Below are 20,476 nucleotides of genomic sequence, written 5' to 3' on the forward strand. Positions count from 1 at the left end.
CCAGTCCCACGTCTTCGGTTGCGCCGGCCTGACGTCCCTCCGTCAAAGACGTTACTCGCAGGGCGCCTGGAGTGATGGGTGAGTGTGTGTGTGTGTCTGTCTTTCTGTCTGTCTCTATCTCTGTCTGTGTGTCTCTGTCTGTGTGTGACTGTGTGTGTGTGACTCTGTGTGTGACAATGTATGTGTGACTCTGTGTGTGACTCTATGTGTGTGTGTGTGTGTGTGACTGTGTGACTCTGTGTGTGTGTGTGACTGTGTGTGACTGTTTGTGTGACTGTGTGTGACTCTGTGTGTGTCTCTGTGAGTGTGTTGTGTGTCTCTCTGACTGTGTGTGTGTTTGTGTGTGTGTCTCTTTGCGTCTCTCTTACTACAACTCTGCGTCTCTCTTACTGCGTCTCTCTCAGGACTACAACTCCCAGCATGCCCTTACTGTAAGGACATGCTCAGAGTTGTAGTTGTGCAGTGCAGGCGAATGACAATCTTGTCCCCTGCCCTCAGCTGCAGGACTACAACTCCCAGCATGTCCTTACTGTAAGGGCATGCTGGGAGTTGTAGTCCTGCAGCTGGGGGCAGGGGACAAGCTTGTCACTTGCCCACACATCTCCTGCACCACACGACTACAACTCCCAGCATGTCCTTACTGTAAGGGCATACTGGGAGTTGTAGTCGTGCGGGGCGGGAGATGTGCGAGCAGGTGATAATAAATGTACTAACCCACTTTTTGTGTTTTTTTTTCTCTTCTCATTTCAGATCCGTGTATCCTGTGGACTCCTTCGGATTCGGTGGACTGCTTCGATGACCAGCGTTTTTCTTTGTTTGATTTTAATAAAATGGTTAACGAGGGCTTGTGAGGGAGTGTTTTTTGTACTAAAATTTTTTTTAAACCTGTTGTGTTTTTTCCTTACTTTACTTGACAGGCTTAGTAGTGGAAGCTGTCTTAGAGACGGAGTCCATTACTAAGCCGGGCTTAGCGTTAGCCACAAAAACAGCTAGCGCTAACCCCCAATTGTTACCCCGGTACCCAACGCCACAGGCGTGCCGGGAATAGCCGATACCAACAGGCCCGGAGCATCAAAAATGGCGCTCCTGGGCCTAGGTGGTAACAGGCTGGTGTTATTTAGGCTGGGGAGGGCCAGTAACAATGCTCCTCGCCCACCCTGGTAATGTCAGGCTGTTGCTGTTTGGTTGGTATTTGGTTGGTATTTCGTTGGCGTTTTTTTTTTAAATAAATAATTAAATATTAGAAAAAACGCATAGGGTCCCCCCTATTTTTATTCTCAGCCAAATACCAACCAAACAGTAACAGCCTGTTACCAGGGTGGGCGAGGACCATTGTTACTCGCCCTCCCCAGCCTAAATAACGCCAGCCTGTTACCGCCTAGGCCCAGGTGCACCATTTTTGACGCTCCGGGCCTGTTGGTACCGGCTCTTCCCGGCACCACTGTGGCCATGGGTACCGGGGTAATAATTGGGGGTTAGTGCTAGCTGTTTTTGTGGCTAACGCTAAGCCCGGCTTAGTAATGGACTTCGTCTATAAGACAGCTTCCACTACTAATCCTGTCAAGTAAAGTTAGAAAAAAACAGGTTTTAAAAAAATTTTATTACAAAAAACACTCCCCCACAAGCCCTCATTAATCATTTTATTAATATTGAGCAAAGAAAAATGCTGGTCATCGAAGTAGTCCACCTAATCCGAAGGAGTAAACAGGATACACGGATCTGAAATAAGAAGTACTTGCACTATCAGAATCATTAATTAGGCCTAGATATATAAAACTAAACTTTAATAAATGACAAATAAATTTAGACATAGAGACATATAAATATTTTCAAAAACAGTACAACATTGTGTCTTTCAACCAAATAAGGGACACAAATCATAGGTAAGGTAGGGAAGGGGTAAAGGGTACAGGTGAACCCCTACTCAATAAAGAGCCCTACCTAGTCTGATGTCCTTGCCCTCACTAGTCAATAAGTGTGGACAGGGGTTGGGTAATATGAACATTCCCTTGTAAAGAATTCATCAACACAACAGGTTTGTATAGCATCTCGTGCTCCCTTTCCAACGCGTTTCTCCCTTAGCAAATGACTAGGGTTCATCAGGGAATGGAGGAGAAATTTTTTTAAATCATATAAATATCAAGAATCGCAGATAATGTACCGTAGTAGAGTTAAATCAAATAATACTAAGACACAGTTGAGTGGGTCACGACTGTCAAAAGATAATAACAGTCAAGCCTGCAAGCTGAGTTCATTAAGCAAATGTGTATAAATCAGTCCATTATTTGATAAGAACGGCCCCTTCCAAAGCGATACCAGCTTAGGGCCGAAGAAAACTGTAACAAAAACAGAAAAATATATATACCAATCAGGTTACTGTTGAAGATTCTCACATATAGGCATATACAAAAAAGAAAAAAGATCAAGTACCTCTGTATTAAGTTCACAATGGAACAACAGAAAAGCGAGATGATCCCAGTATAGTTCAGACAGAGCTAAATTAATAGGATATAGATGATCCCAAAAGCTGTAGAGATAAGATCCACCATTTATCAAAAAATATATATATATAGAGCAGTGTGACATAGTCCCTACACATGTGCGAAGAAAATAAGAAATGATAAAAGATAGCATACCAGATTTAAATCAGGACCTAGACACGCAATCGGAAGATGGTACAGTCCTACAGATTAGACAGTGTTGGCCCATCCTGATGCAAGCCAAAGTACGTCCCTTCTCATACAGTAATTACTGTGAAGGACAATAAGAGCCAAATAACAACATCGCTCCCAACAATGTGTACAACAAGCCAAATTAAGCATGCAAGCCTGGTCTAGGAGTCTTACCCTGATAGTAAAGTCCCATAGATGGAGCCGTGGTCAGAAAGTAAGACTATGTGTCCCTGTTCATTCGACTCAATGGCCTTCCTAACAATCAAGGATATCAAAGTCAGGCTAAATAAAAGTGCCAACAAAACGGTCAAATCATATGAAACACCAATGTGGACAACTTACCCCGCCCAGAAAGCTCAGACGCATGGACCCACAAGATGCGCGTGTCTAACCTGAGTCCCGCGCCCTTTTTATATCAGTCCAGACAGGAAATACAGAGGAGGTGTGTAACAGACTAAACACTGCGTTTCCGGCCTGTGGAACGCACTCATATGTCAGCGATTCCCGGCCGATGCTCAGTCCATGCTGCTGATATAGTTTAGTGGACTTCCGTCCAGTGATGTAATTTCCTGGACTTCCGCCCAATGGAACGCATCCGCGTATCAAAGGGAGATAGTGTGAAACTTCGATGCGGGTCACCGGTGGAACGCAAATGCATATCGCCGGCCTTCAAACAAAAAGTAATAGTTGCTGATTATTGGGCCCTATTAATTTTAAGCCCAGTGATCGTATATGTACAAGGGACATCGCAAATATGTCCAAGTGGCCAATTAACTATCAATATTATCAATCTGATAATTAAAGCGATAGCCACACTTATGCGCATGCGCCCGATGATAGAATACTTCTATATAGGCGATGCTAAAAATATCTATATCAGCAGTGTTGTAAGAACTGATGAACAACAATGGTGGCTTAATAGGGGCGCATCTCAATATATCCTTAGTGTAATTGCATATGTTAAGGTACTTAAGTATAATGCAAAGTGATGAGGGCTATAAAGTAACAAATAATAATAATTAATGAATAAATCAAAAGAAATAATGCATAGTGATGTGAACTCAACTCCAAAGCTACATGATAAATCATGCTCACTCAACTGTCAATTAGATGGTCAAAAAATACGTGGTAGTACCACTACCAAAAAATAGACATTATTATAAATGCAGGTAATTCAAGATGAACCTGATAATTATATTAGGCTATAGTCGAATAGATTATTACCAAAGGTAGACAAGAATCTGGTTACATAAGGCATCTACAAGGAGACTCCTTGGTGGTCAAGCAAACATCATAGATTCACTGACAGAGTTAGTGATCTATGATAACACAGGAAAATTTGAACAAATCAAAGCATTGGCCTTCTCCAAAAATGAATTATAATAATCCCATGGGTTATATAAACGAGCAAAACGATATCTGCTCATTTAGGCCATGTGGAGTTACCGTCGGAAGACGGTAGATCCACCTGGCCTCTACTTGCAATAGCCTCTTATCGACGTCACCTCCCCTGACATCATGTTTGAGTACTTCTATAGCCTGGAAGCTAATATTCAGGGGATCAGCCGAATGCTTTTGATTCATATGGAGTGCCACCGGTTTCTCCTTCTTGTGTTTGATATCATTAATATGTTCAAGAATTCGGCGTCTTAGTTCTCTCTTCGTCTTTCCAACATAGCCCAAGGGGCAGGGGCAGCTGGCTAAATAAATAACTCGAGTTGTCTTGCAGTTGGCATAATTGTAACATTTGTATGTTTTTTGGTCCTTATAGCATTGGAACGTCTTAGATACCCGTACATACCTACACGCTTTGCATGTACCGCATTTGTAGGTACCACAGATCTTGCGGTCCAGCCACGTACCGGGGGGTCTGGGGGGGGTGTACAAGCTGTGTAGATGATCCCCCAAATTCTTGCCCCTCCTATATGTAATCATCGGGCGGTCCTCAATCAGTGGACCAATTATTGGGTCAGTTTTTAAAATAGACCAATGGTTAGAAATGACGTTACGGACCTCCCGTGCCGCCGCGTCAAAAGTCCCCACTATACGAATCGGAGGGGGATTTTGGTCTTGATCTCTGGGTTTTGATCGTAATAAGGTAACCCTATCCAGATCTTTAGTCTAAACATAGGCCTGTTTAAGGATCCTATCAGGGTAACCCCTAAGTTTGAACCTCTTGCGCAGTTCGTTAGCCTCCGAATGGAAACTAGCAGGTGAAGAACAATTTCTTTTAACTCGTAAATACTGTCCTTTCGGTATGCCTTTTTTAAGGGCATATGGATGATGGCTTTTCCAGTTTAGAAGGTTGTTCCCCGCCGTTGGCTTCCGATAGATAGTTGTCTCCACCAAGCTTGTTTCCCCTCGTTTGAGGAGGACGTCAAGGAAGACCAAGGAGTCTCTGTGGATCTCAAATGTAAACTTGAGTCCGATCGGATTCTGATTAAGTGTGGAAACAAAATCTTCAAAACCTAATTGTGTACCTGTCCAAATGACCGCCACATCGTCGATGTAGCGGCCCCAAAAAGAAATGTGTTGAAAGAACTCAAAACCATTCTCCCCAAAAACAAATACTTCCTCCCACCAGCCCAGGAGCAAATTGGCATAGGTGGGCGCCAATGGGCTGCCCATGGCCGTGCCCCTGAGCTGGTGGAAGAAACGGGAATTAAAAGTAAAATAATTCCGAGTGAGAATGAATTCTAATAAAGTCAAAACAAATTGATTGTGAGGATGAAAATGTGTGCTACGACTGCGCAAGAAGTGGGCTACCGCTTTAATTCCAAAATCATGGGGGATTGAGCTATATAAAGCTTCCACATTGATTGAACATAGGAAGCTATCTCTCTCTAAAGTGATGTCCTGAACCTTCAGAAGCAGATCCTTCAGAAGCAGGGGGACTTTTGACGCGGTGGCACGGGAGGTCCGTAACGTCATTTCTAACCATTGGTCTATTTTAAAAACTGACCCAATAATTGGTCCACTGATTGAGGACCGCCCGATGATTACATATAGGAGGGGCAAGAATTTGGGGGACCATCTGGTACACAGCTTGTACACCCCCCCCCAGACCCCCCGGTACGTGGCTGGACCGCAAGATCTGTGGTACCTACAAATGCGGTACATGCAAAGCGTGTAGGTATGTACGGGTATCTAAGACGTTCCAATGCTATAAGGACCAAAAAACATACAAATGTTACAATTATGCCAACTGCAAGACAACTCGAGTTATTTATTTAGCCAGCTGCCCCTGCCCCTTGGGCTATGTTGGAAAGACGAAGAGAGAACTAAGACGCCGAATTCTTGAACATATTAATGATATCAAACACAAGAAGGAGAAACCGGTGGCACTCCATATGAATTAAAAGCATTCGGCTGATCCCCTGAATATTAGCTTCCAGGCTATAGAAGTACTCAAACATGATGTCAGGGGAGGTGACGTCAATAAGAGGCTATTGCAAGTAGAGGCCAGGTGGATCTACCGTCTTCCGACGGTAACTCCACATGGCCTAAATGAGCAGATATCGTTTTGCTCGTTTATATAACCCATGGGATTATTATAATTCATTTTTGGAGAAGGCCAATGCTTTGATTTGTTCAAATTTTCCTGTGTTATCATAGATCACTAACTCTGTCAGTGAATCTATGATGTTTGCTTGACCACCAAGGAGTCTCCTTGTAGATGCCTTATGTAACCAGATTCTTGTCTACCTTTGGTAATAATCTATTCGACTATAGCCTAATATAATTATCAGGTTCATCTTGAATTACCTGCATTTATAATAATGTCTATTTTTTGGTAGTGGTACTACCACGTATTTTTTGACCATCTAATTGACAGTTGAGTGAGCATGATTTATCATGTAGCTTTGGAGTTGAGTTCACATCACTATGCATTATTTCTTTTGATTTATTCATTAATTATTATTATTTGTTACTTTATAGCCCTCATCACTTTGTATTATACTTAAGTACCTTAACATATGCAATTACACTAAGGATATATTGAGATGCGCCCCTATTAAGCCACCATTGTTGTTCATCAGTTCTTACAACACTGCTGATATAGATATTTTTAGCATCGCCTATATAGAAGTATTCTATCATCGGGCGCATGCGCATAAGTGTGGCTATCGCTTTAATTATCAGATTGATAATATTGATAGTTAATTGGCCACTTGGACATATTTGCGATGTCCCTTGTATATATACGATCACTGGGCTTAAAATTAATAGGGCCCAATAATCAGCAACTATTACTTTTTGTTTGAAGGCCGGCGATATGCATTTGCGTTCCACCGGTGACCCGCATCGAAGTTTCACACTATCTCCGTTTGATACGCGGATGCGTTCCATTGGGCGGAAGTCCAGGAAATTACATCACTGGACGGAAGTCCACTAAACTATATCAGCAGCATGGATTGAGCATCGGCCGGGAATCGCTGACATATGAGTGCGTTCCACAGGCCGGAAACGCAGTGTTTAGTCTGTTACACACCTCCTCTGTATTTCCTGTCTGGACTGATATAAAAAGGGCGCGGGACTCAGGTTAGACACGCGCATCTTGTGGGTCCATGCGTCTGAGCTTTCTGGGCGGGGTAAGTTGTCCACATTGGTGTTTCATATGATTTGACCGTTTTGTTGGCACTTTTATTTAGCCTGACTTTGATATCCTTGATTGTTAGGAAGGCCATTGAGTCGAATGAACAGGGACACATAGTCTTACTTTCTGACCACGGCTCCATCTATGGGACTTTACTATCAGGGTAAGACTCCTAGACCAGGCTTGCACGCTTAATTTGGCTTGTTGTACACATTGTTGGGAGCGATGTTGTTATTTGGCTCTTATTGTCCTTCACAGTAATTACTGTATGAGAAGGGACGTACTTTGGCTTGCATCAGGATGGGCCAACACTGTCTAATCTGTAGGACTGTACCATCTTCCGATTGCGTGTCTAGGTCCTGATTTGAACCTGGTATGCTATCTTTTATCATTTCTTATTTTCTTCGCACATGTGTAGGGACTATGTCACACTGCTCTATATATATATATTTTTTGATAAATGGTGGATCTTATCTCTACAGCTTTTGGGATCATCTATATCCTATTAATTTAGCTCTGTCTGAACTATACTGGGATCATCTCGCTTTTCTGTTGTTCCATTGTGAACTTAATACAGAGGTACTTGATCTTTTTTCTTTTTTGTATATGCCTATATGTGAGAATCTTCAACAGTAACCTGATTGGTATATATATTTTTCTGTTTTTGTTACAGTTTTCTTCGGCCCTAAGCTGGTATCGCTTTGGAAGGGGCCGTTCTTATCAAATAATGGACTGATTTATACACATTTGCTTAATGAACTCAGCTTGCAGGCTTGACTGTTATTATCTTTTGACAGTCGTGACCCACTCAACTGTGTCTTAGTATTATTTGATTTAACTCTACTACGGTACATTATCTGCGATTCTTGATATTTATATGATTTAAAAAATTTTCTCCTCCATTCCCTGATGAACCCTAGTCATTTGCTAAGGGAGAAACGCGTTGGAAAGGGAGCACGAGATGCTATACAAACCTGTTGTGTTGATGAATTGTTTACAAGGGAATGTTCATATTACCCAACCCCTGTCCACACTTATTGACTAGTGAGGGCAAGGACATCAGACTAGGTAGGGCTCTTTATTGAGTAGGGGTTCACCTGTACCCTTTACCCCTTCCCTACCTTACCTATGATTTGTGTCCCTTATTTGGTTGAAAGACACAATGTTGTACTGTTTTTGAAAATATTTATATGTCTCTATGTCTAAATTTATTTGTCATTTATTAAAGTTTAGTTTTATATATCTAGGCCTAATTAATGATTCTGAAAGTGCAAGTAGATTATATATTTGTCATTTAAGGGCATTTACCATAATTTATATACGAGGGTACATATATTATCCCCTCGTTAGGTGAATTCTGAAATAAGAAGTAACAAAAAAAAAAAAAATGAGTAAGTACATTTAGGTAGAAAAATCTGTGGTAAAAAAATGTGTGTGTGTGTGTGTATATATATATATATATATATATATATATATACATATATATATATATTGCTGCAAAGTGGTGTTCTGTAGTCATTGGTTTTTGCTTATGTGTGCTAAGAAAAAATGGTATTTAAAAGGGATTTATTGGTTTTTGCTCATGCAAGCCTCTGTGATAGTATGACAAATATGTCATACATAAGCAAAAAAATAGCAAGAAAAAAAGGACTACAGAACTTGCTTACCAAAGCAACGATGATAAATGTCCCCGTATAATATTACATATGTGCAAAATCAAAGTGCAATCAGAGTACCGCAGTACATCATGAAATGCATAGCTGCCATTGTGTGCTTTAGCTAAAAACAATGAGGCCTGAAATATAATGCTCCATCATAATTGCTGATAATAAACACAGATGTATAACATATACAATCAGATAGACTTATAAAAATGACAGGAGTTGCTCACCCACTCTGTAAATCAAGATGGTGATACCGGCTTGTACACAAAACCACTGAACAAGCATGATAAACTGGTGCTGTGTGGTTTCCGGGACCCAGGTCGAATCACGTGATAGCGGGTCACGTGACACGCGACCAAATATCGCGTTGTCTATGTGATCCGCGATCCCGGCAGTCACGTCGGCCCAGTCACCATAGCACCCATATAAACACCTTCTGGAATCAGCTGTGTCAATAATATAAGTAAGTAGATAGTGGCTGTGGAGTGCACTAGAACATGTATGCTCCATTGAACAAATCGGCCATGATCAATGTGTATAGGGTGAACTAAAATCAATAAAGTGCAAATAACAAAGTGTATGAAAATACATCCACCTGTGAATTAAAATTAACTATGTGATAACATAAACCAGTATGTGTGTATATTATGTGTATCTACTAATAAAAACCAGAAACTGAAAAAGTGTATGTAGGTGTGAATGAAGAATGATAGAAAAAAATATAAAAAAATATGGAAAAAAATAATAATACATAAAAATATATACATATAAATAAATATAATACAAATTGAATAAATAAATTAATATAAATGAAATGAAAATTAAAGAAAATAAAAATATGAAATGAAAATTAATGAAAAATAGGAAAAATAATTAATGAATAATATGAAAAGAATTATATACTATGTAAACCAAAAAACAAAATTATAAAACCCAACAAATAAAATAGAAACAATAAACGGTTACCAAAGACCTATGGACCCAAATGGTCAGGTAAACCCTCAGATGACCTCATTATAGTGTTCTGAATTTTTTTTTTTTATATATTCAAATAGAAACATATTGCCCACTAATGTTGGGCCCCTGGATGAAAGGGAACTCGGAAGACCAAGGACTCATAGTAGCTGGGGGACTCTGATGACAGAGACCTCGCAGCCCCATGTCACCTGGTCAACCCCCTACAGCCCGTCGGCGGTGTTAAAAAATTACTACATTTATTACTAAACACAAGGTCAATCTGGGAACACATTGTCATAAAATAAAAAAATACCAAATAAGAATTAATAAATTGAATATCCGTCATTGAAACCTAAGATGTGCGTCTGTAAAAAAAATAAAAATAAATTGGAATATTGGTGATGTGTGAAATAAATGATTAATTTCATTGATCAGAACAGTGTTTTAAATATATTCAAAAATTGCAGCTGCTCATTACCATAATGCATTATTCAAAATAAACAATAAAAAGTATGAGCATTTGACAGAGCGAGTAGCATCTTCCTTCACAAATATCCATTGCAAATCCTTGTTGAAAAATATTAAAATTATTATCATAATATTGATGTGTATCACCTTATATCTGCTGTGGTTAGGTCAACATCATCAAATGGCCTAGTGTATGTAACCTAGATAGCATTGAACTCAACATTTAGGCCATTAGGGCAAAGACAATTGAGTTGGTGTATCCACCATAATTCTCTTTTCCTCAAAAGTGCCAGTCTGTCACCCCCTCTAAACGGAATGGGGACATGGTCTCTTGCTGTAAAGTGTAGGTCCTTCTCGCTATGGCCTTTCTCACAAAAATGTTTTGAGACAGTTAAATCCCATCTCAATCGTCTAATACTGTAGCAATGGTTGTTAATGCGTGTTTTCAAACTCCATGTTGTTTGTCCCACATACATTAGCTTACATGGCCAAATCTCCAAAATCATTAACAAACATTGGTACATTTTGAAAGATAGCTTTAAAAATATTCAAGAACTTTCTCTAAATCCTCTGATGTCATACAAGAAGTCTAAAAATCTTAAAGATAGATCGGTTTGGTCACATGTCGGACCGAGGAGTGGGCTGAGGCAGACCACAATAGGAATAACAAGACTGGGCTCATTCCCTTGCTTAACATGCATAAATTGCCCACTTATAACCAAAGGTACAGTCTTCGTGCACCCCTCAACCCAACGCACCTGCCCATTCAAACACTTCCTTACATGTGACTCCTCCTGGGTTCAATATGTCCTTTACTGTCCATGTAAGCTACTGTATGTGCGACAAACAACATGGAGTTTGAAAACACGCATTAACAACCACCGCTACAGTATTAGACGATTGAGATGGGATTTAACTGTCTCAAAACATTTTTGTGAGAAAGGCCATAGCGAGAAGGACCTACACTTTACAGCAAGAGACCATGTCCCCATTCCGTTTAGAGGGGGTGACAGACTGGCACTTTTGAGGAAAAGAGAATTATGGTGGATACACCAACTCAATTGTCTTTGCCCTGATACGGGATTTACTCAGCACCAGGTTTTGTGTACAAGCCGGTATCGCCATCTTGATTTACAGAGCGGGTGAGCAACTCCTGTCATTTTATGTCAAGTCTATCTGATTGTATATGTTATACATCTGTGTTTATTATCAGCAATTATGATGGAGCTATGCACTTTATGATGTACTGCGGTACTCTGATTGCACTTTGATTTTGCCCATATGTAATATTATAATGTATTTATGCTTTATTGTTTGATTACTATGATTGATTGCACTGGGGATAAAAACCCCTTGGTTTGTTGTATCACCAGCGTTATTATTTTGCATCTTTTTGACTGCTGCGCCATTTTTCTTCTATTGCATGGACTGTGATCTGGTCTGGACGCTGGCACCGGTTTTCTATGGGGAAGTAGTGCTGCATTAATTTTGAGGAACCATATATATATATATATATATATATATTTATATATTTCACTACATGTCTGATGGTGTAAGCCTTAAAGGAGAACTCCAGAATATAAAAATTGTCTCCCATACTGCCGGCAGTAAAAAAATAAAGATGTACATACCTTCCTCCGCTCCCCCGGGGCCTCCGGTAACCGGCTCCGGTCTCTGCCGCGATCCTCTTCCTGGTTGCTGGTGGTCGGCGAGTCATACTGCACTCAGCCAATCACCGGCCATAGGCTGAGCGGCAGTGTGACGTTTTCTGCCTCGGCAGCAGGTGCCAGTGTAGTGAAGAATTTTGTGTCCTGCAGCATTCTCACACTGCCACTCAGCCTATTGCTGGCCGAGTCGGGACTTCACTGCGGCCAGTGATTGGCTGAGCGCAGTATGACTCGACGACCACCGGGGGGAGCAAAGGAAGGTATGTACATCTTTATTTTTTTTACTGCCGGCAGTATGGGGGCCAATTTTTATATTCCGGAGTTCTCCTTTAAGGGGAGATTTATCAACTGCTTTATTGCTGGTGTTGCTGGTACTGTAAGTCTTACTAAATATTGCAATGTAATCAATGCAGCCTCTAATAAGGCTCTGTCCACACTACCATCAGTGGTTCAGTTCAGAGCTTTCACTGGTAGTTCAGTTAGATTTGACAGAAAGAATAAGTACAGCATGATGCGCTATTCTTCCCATCAAAACAACACAACATGCCAAAACCCTTTATAAGTCAACGGGTCCATCAGACAAAGTGTCTTTCAGTTTACTCATGCATAATAGCTAATATCCCTTACAGGCAACGCTTGGACATGATGCGTGAGATGTATGACCGTGCAGCTGAGCTTCCATCTGGACTGACTGAAGACTGTGATAATGTAGTAACTGGAGGAGATCCATTCTATGATCGGTTCCCTTGGTTCCGTTTAGTGGGAAGGTAAGTTCTTCCTCCGCCCCAACCTGAGTAAGCTGCATGATCTCCTTGGATTGGAAAGTTGATGAACACATATTTGACTAGTGAATGGATTTTTTGTTTACATCAGTATTACCAGACAATGTCATCTTACTCAGGCCGGATTTATTGTGAGAGAATCCCTTAAAATTTTAAAATCACTGGTGCTCAATAGTTTCTTCAATAACAACTAGTGGCATGTAGAAACATCCAGCTACATAAATGTATAGCACTAGTGATATCAATATTCATTTGTTTTGGTTCCTCCTTAGTATCAGATAGACACAACCAAGAACATGTATAATTGGTAATTTACTGTTCTTTTTTATTCTAGCAACAGTATCTTAAGCCATTAATGTAAATGTAACTTATTTAGCAGGGGAAATTTTTCTTCTTGCTCTTGATCTTGCTTACCCATTCTTCCCCGTTCCACAACTTTTCTCTGTCCATTGGTTTGTAGCTTTTCACTCATAATCTTCTATTTTTCTGTGTACCCCTGCCATTTTTCTTATGTCACCAGTTTATATTCCCAAGCCCTTTCCCTAGCTCCCTTGGGTTTTCCAGCCATGGTGTGAAATAATCAATTCTGTCTTGTACTAACCTCCACCCTCCCCCTTTCTGATCTCAGCTCTCCCTTATTCACCACATGCATGAGCGACAGCATGGCCGAATTAACCCCCTCCCCCACCCTCTCAAGCCCTGGCTCCGAGGGCCCTGATTCAGCCTCTCAACTTGAAGAGGAGGAGGGTTTGGAGTATGAGGAGGAAGAGGAAGACGGATCCCAGAAGCATCCCTGCTGTGCTGTCAGATCCGACCCGTTTCATGACCGCTCCCCTCTGTTCAGTGTAGTGGGAAGGTTCGTCAGGTCTGCCCAGAGCATGCTGGGAAGCAACCAGCTCTTTCGGGGTGATATTCTTCCCTACAGCAGCACTGCTGGTATGCACCAAAGTCAGAGGTCTCAGACCATCTTATAGACCTGCAATGCACAGTTATATAATGCCATAAGTCAATAATCTACTTTATGACTTTGTTCTCTTTATAATTCGATTGTTGAGATATTTGTATTATTTATTCTTATAGTTTATCTTAAATTGCTATGAAAACACTCATATCACACATTACCGAGCCCTCGGACCAGTCATGTTGCTAATGAATCTGATAATAAAAAATGGAGTATTTTTTTCTTTAAGTTTTATCATGTTTTAAAATTATAAACAAGGTTTCTTTTTAGGAGTTTTCCCAAGACATTAACATTCAGATAGGCCATCAATGTTTGATAATGGGAATTTGATTTCTTGAATCCCCTTCTAAGAGCACATTGAGGAACCACTGTGCTAAAAATACATAATATACAGTACTGATTAGGAAGGGCATCAAAGGTTACATACTTTCATCATTACATATTGTGTTATTCTTATAACAGATGAAGGCTGTTAATGGATTGCAAATTTATCACATTGGTGTATAATACATATTAATTTGAACCAATAGTCTATTGTGTACAGTAAATGCTTTAGATAGTATGAAGATATATTTGTTTTTTAGTTCTAAATATGGCCATAGATAGAGTCAAATTGCACAAAAAATGTGTGCTTTTATTTTAAAAGTTGCATTTTTATAAATATTGCATCAATGCTAAGACATAGAGTTATTGATGACAAAAATCACTAATTTTTGAGCATCAAAGAGACTTGTGTAAATGGCCAAATCACGGCTTCGTTTTGAGCTGGTCATTTCTTCTGCCTTATTAAATATATTTTAACATTTCTAATTTAATTTTCTGAAGAATATCTTCTTTAATTGTCTTACATCAGTCTACATAAGGTTAGCCCAGATGATTATGAGAGACCATGTGGTAAAGAAAATATATACAACGAACAAAGGTTTCAATCCAACAAAGTAGCGTACAACTGATGTAATAGTTTTTTTTGCTGTTGGCAAGGAACCTTAAAAACAGAGCGGTATCATACTGGTCCCAGTGCTCCTATACAAGTGTTTTCGCTTTATGATACATTCTTTAAAGAACAAAAGCATTGCAGGCCATTTCGATAGGAGCATAATACCTTTCTCCATAAACAGTCTTAAATTTCTAATAATCTGGATAATCACTGTATATTGGTAAAAAAGGAGCTGTTTATTTTGGACAACCCCAACCCTTTTTGAAAGAAGGGTATACAGTATCCCATTGCTCAGCAATATGTAATCTGTTAGAGACACATCTTTAAAAAGATAAATAATATGTGTATGAGTGATTCGTGTTAGAGACCCAGCACTAAAGCTGACCATACACATAAAATAGCTGTTGCTGGACTGACTGTTATCTCTCCCAATCCCCCTATACACATGCTCAGCTTGGCTGTGAGAATGCCACTGTCAGACCCTTATGGCATCAGCATATCTTTCCAAAATAAGGATCAGACACTTGAACACTTGAAATTCAACATACACAATCATTCTTACCCTTGACATCTGTCATCAGGGGAAAGTCAGGAGGCCCTCATACACATTAGATGATTGGCCAGTCCAATCGCGGAATAGAAAAACACTACTTTCTTTCAAAAACAGCTCCACGTCTGTCTGAAGGTTGGGTGTGGTTTTAAAACTTGGCAATATTCGATTCAATGGAACGGAGCTGCAGAACCACACTCAACCTGGAGACAGAAGGGGAGCAGTTTTTGAAAGATTGTCACTCTATTTTTCTATCTCTGGATAACCCCTTAATTTTTTTTTATGAAGACTTGAGTGTACTGATTCCAATGGTGTTTTTACCTCACTTGCTAGTTCCTGAGATATAGGGGATTTACTATTTGGTAGACCATCTGTACTTTTCACTGAATTGTATATCTAAAAAATTGGGAACGTGAAAAATGGTCAGTAGGGTGTGTATACGAAGGTCCTAAAAAGACACCTCTTAAGCCTAACATTTACACCCTTTTTTCAAGTAAAGTTCTCACCCACCTGACTATTTAAGGAAAAGTACAGTGAGGCTATGTTTGCATGGCAGAATTTTTGTGCGAAATTTCGCAAAAATGTACTGCCTATTGATTTAAATGAAGAGAAATTATCCAGCGCAGTAGCTCGAATGCAGGTACATTTATTTCAGAACAGCAACACACATGGACCAGGACAGCAGTGATGCGTTTCAATTGTCTCAGCAATCTTAATCATACTGACGATCAGTATGATTAAGATTGCTGAGACGATTGAAACGCATCATTGCTGTACTGGTCCATGTGTGTTGCTGTTCTGAAATAACAGCATTCGAGCTACTGCGCTGGATAATTTCTTTCTTCAATATTACCTCCAGTGTTGTCCACACTGATCCGTGACACGGGAGACAAACGAGGGTGAGCTGGATCTTGCTATTTTTAATGCTACTAGCTGAGTACCAAGCGCTGCCCTGTTTTTCCTACCTTCTCCTTGGGGGGAGGAAAAGCAACAAAGGAGGAAGCTTTTGTCCTTATATCCTGTCCTTAAATCCTGTCCCCCCTCCTCATATCCCGACCCCAAATTCCCTCATATTCCGACCTCATATCCTGCCCTCATATTTTGTCCTCATAACCCGACCTCATATCCCATCCTCATATCCTGTCCTCATATCCCGACCTCATATCCTGTCCCCATATCCCGTCCCAATCTCCTGTCCCAATATCCCGTCCCCACATCCTGTCCTCATATCCTGTCCTCTTATTGTCCCAATATCCTGTCCCCATACCCCGCCCCCATATCCTGTCCCCATATCCCATCCTCATATCATGTCCCCATATCCCATCCCCATATCTAATACTCATATCCTGTCCTCAGGTGGGGCTGTGTTGTGGTAAAGATATTGTAAGCTAAAAATAAAAGGGGTGTGGTTTAAAGGGTGGGCGTGTCTTTGCAAGATGGGGCATGGCATGCAGGGAGGGTGTGGCTTGTCAGTGACTGATGCATTCACCAGGATAGGCAGAGCAGAGTTTGTGGAGTAAGGTACCAGAAGTCCTATATACTTGCAGGGGACTTGAAACTAAAACTCAATCCTTCACATGTGGGGGTAGGTTAGGGGTTAATTTAACTATTATATATTTTTATTTGACATATAAGTAACATGTGACCAAGTATTAGTGAAATATCTCCAGCCGTACTAAAGTTATGCCGGAATATACATTTCCCATAGACTTGCATGGGACTTGAAATAAAAACCCAGACCCTCGCAAATGGGGGTGGGTAAGGGTTAAATTACCTATTCTATGTTTATTGTTGACATATAAGTAACATGTGTATCAAGTTTTATGTTAATATCTTTAGCCGTTTGGAAGTGATGCTGGAACATACACACACACATTGGCCCTCATTTACTAAGAAAATCGGGTTGTAAGTCTATGTTGCTTTCTTACCCGACTGCTTTTTTCCCCTGGTATTTATTATTATGTCGCATCCTGTTTGTCGCATGTGGGTTTTGTTGGTTTTGGTTTCCAACTCCTCTGAGCTGTCGGGAATAAATCCACAACAATACAACAAATTCGGGTTGGAAACCTTAATAAATACGTGGGAAAGCTCAGAAATGTCGGGTAACGCCCCTTTTTCGGGTTTGGGAGAATCCACATCGGGTCCGTTGGGAAAAAATGTCGCATGGTGTCGCAGACTGGCGCACGATGTCTGCGACATGGCGCAGACAAAAACAGACAAAAGAGGTCGGGTTTAGAATAGTAAATGAGGGCCATTGAGTTTTATATATGTAGACTATCTGAGTACCCGGCGTTGCCTGGTTTTTCCTTCCTAATCCTTGTTGGGGAGGAAAATCAACAAAGGAGGAAGCTTTTGACTTCATATCCCATCCTCATAAATTATTGTCATATCCCAACCCCATATCCTGTCCTCATATCTCAACCTCATATCCTTCAAACCCATCTTTTATATAAGAATGTAGGTAAGGGTTAATTTAACTATCATATATTTTTATTTGACATATAAGTAATATATGTATCCGGTATTATTGAAATATCTCCAGCCATTAGGAAGATATGTTGGAACATATATTTTCCATAGACTTGTATGGGACTTTATACAAAAACCCCGACCTTGGCAAATGGGGGTGAGTAAGGTTTAAATCACCTATCCTATGTTTGTTGTTGACATATAAGTAACATGTGTGCCAAGTTTCATGTTAATATCTTTAGCCTCACATCATGTCCCCATATCCTGTCCCCATATCTAATCCTCATATCCTGTCCTCAGGTGGAGCTGCGTTAATATCTATAGCCGTTTGGACGTGATGCTGGAACATACACACACACACACATTGAGTTTTATATATAGATAGATTTTAATGGAATTCCGCAGTCCTATTTAGATAGCAGAATATCGATGGTAGGCATTCCAGTCTTATATTTTGCAGAATTCCGCAGCAGAATGCCATTGAAGTCAATGGGGCTTGAGTGGGGCTGCAATTCCATTAAGCAAGCTTTGCTGAATGCAATTTGTGTGGAATTGCAGAAATTCTGCCGTGTGAACATGGCCTTAGTCAATCCCTAGATAGCATGTTTGCCATGCTGTGTCACCACAGGGAAATGAAATACTGCACGGTTCCCAATGAAATCCTCTGGCTGTTAGTGTAACGCAGAGAAAGAGAGACATTTGTAAAAGCTGGTCTCCCTTGTTGTTAACAAAATCCAAAATAGAACTGTATTTTGCAAATGAAAAGGCCTGTGTAGATACCATGTGTCACAAACAAAGCTTCCAATGCACATGAGAATATGTTGGAATAGTAAACTTTATGGGGAGGCCTCTGCAAAATGAAAGCAGCGATCTGATTGGTTGCTATGGGCAACTGGGCATCTTTTCCTCTGCACAGGTTTTGATAAATCTCCCCCTATATGTGCAGATGTTCAGTCCTTTATTGCTAGGTTAATTGCTACATATGTACTTATACTGGAATACTAGGTGATGGAAACGTGTAGGTTCTTATAATAGGATTATGTACCTTATGATAACATAACTACAACATACTGTAGTCCAGGGGCCATAAGAGGTATATTCATGTTAAAATACAGACTTGGAGAAGATGACTAAACATACAAATAACATAAAACCATTCCTCGGCTGCCTTCTCAATGCAGGATCTGTAGTGTATAGTATCAGCAATATGTTTTACTCCCTATAAAAGTCAACTCAAGGGCAGCTGCACTATTTGGTGGGATTCATAAGGATCATCTTCACCACCAATGTAAGGAAAGAGCTGGCTCCTTCTCATAGGTCTCTGTTTATTTTTGCTTTGTTTCTCTTTTTCTTTGATTTGTTTCAGGTTTTTGCCGGCACACCCATACACCTTTATGCTCTGCTGCTGGCCTTTCCCTCACACAGAACACCAGGGTCCACTTGGCCCCCTCACTGCCTCCAACCCTCCCTCACCTTCACAGTTCCTCCCCTTGTATATCAGTGTGCATCACCCAGTTTGTCTTACCATCCCATTTCCCTTATTTTCTGCTGTGGCTGATCCACTTACCCCTCAGCTGCTAGTGGCTGCCCACCTCACATATGTTTTTTTTTTAGCTTGGCAGCTCTTGTTGTGGTGTGAGCTGTATCCCTCCAACTAAACAATTGTATTGTGTATCCTGACATTTTCTTTTTTGTTTTTCTTCACCCTTTTCATCCCTCTCTTTCTCTTCCTCCCTGATGATTCTTCTTCATTCTTTTCAATCTTACTTGTAATCGATCCCATCACACTATCCATCACCCCTGTGCTCATCTCCTTCTCAATCTCCATTACTCCATATCCCTCTGTCCCTTTTCTTTTTCTTCCATCTGCTTCTACTGTTTTCCTTCTACCTTCTCTATCTCTTTCTCTCCCCCTGTAACCTATGTCCCACTCTGCAGGGCTTTTGTCTACCTGAGCAACTTGCTTTACTCTGTGCCTCTGGTTCACCGAGTCGCTATTGTCAGTGAAAAAGGAGAGGTGAAAGGATTCCTTCGTGTTGCTGTCCAGGCCATTTCCGGTAAGGCTGGTTATCTGCGAGTGCATCATGCTAGAAAATATATGCCTGTTAGTGATATAAAGGTCAGCAGGTTGTATACCCAAACCCATAAAAGACATAGGGTAATGTGAAAAACTGCCAAAACTCCCATATGATACAAAAGAGTTTTTATTGATGCAACTCAACACATACAGTTAAAATCTCTTTATACAGGTAAAACTGGATGTAAGTCTCGATATGGCACACATTAAGACACCCAGTCTTACTATATCTGCATTTTCTTGGGTTATGGCTTGAGCTTGTATTTTGTAGACAGCAGACATCTCAACAAGTAGAGTTGCAATATAATGGAGAGGTTCATTGTAACCTACCCCTGACTACATCTACGCTGCAGTTACTGATAATAGCTATTATAATTTGGGACTCTTGGGGGTAATTTATCATCAATTGCTGCAGCTTTCTTGACTCTGCAGAGGTGTACTGTGGTGCTGAGTGCCAAATAAATCGCATAGAAGCTAATGGCAATTCAAACAAAATGGCATTTTTTTTTAGCTTTTAGATGACATCAGAAATGAAAACAACAAACATCTAGCCCATGCATAGGGCACTACATAATTTATTGAGCCCTAGCTATCCTTCCAGGTCAAATTATACTTTTACTGAGGTCCTGTTTTAGCAATCGGGCTTCTTGAAGTCCCTTCTGGATGCAAGTTCTT

The 20,476-nt window shown here is 40.5% G+C and overlaps 1 protein-coding gene across 4 annotated transcripts in view; it reads left to right on the forward strand.

Annotated features, from left to right (window-relative positions):
* KIF1A (kinesin family member 1A) overlaps window positions 1-20,476 on the forward strand; it is a 331,661-nt gene that overhangs the window by 256,701 nt on the left and 54,484 nt on the right. For 2 of the 4 annotated variants that reach the window (XM_056564691.1, XM_056564692.1), the window contains 3 exons: window positions 12,655-12,792; window positions 13,436-13,663; window positions 19,663-19,781. In XM_056564691.1, the coding sequence (XP_056420666.1) occupies window positions 12,655-12,792; window positions 13,436-13,663; window positions 19,663-19,781 (485 nt within the window). The remainder of the gene's footprint in view (window positions 1-12,654; window positions 12,793-13,435; window positions 13,664-19,662; window positions 19,782-20,476) is intronic. The other 2 variants (XM_056564693.1, XM_056564694.1) reach the window with 1 other exon arrangement.

This window comes from Hyla sarda, chromosome 3 (genome assembly GCF_029499605.1).
Source record: "Hyla sarda isolate aHylSar1 chromosome 3, aHylSar1.hap1, whole genome shotgun sequence".
NCBI lineage: Eukaryota > Metazoa > Chordata > Amphibia > Anura > Hylidae > Hyla > Hyla sarda.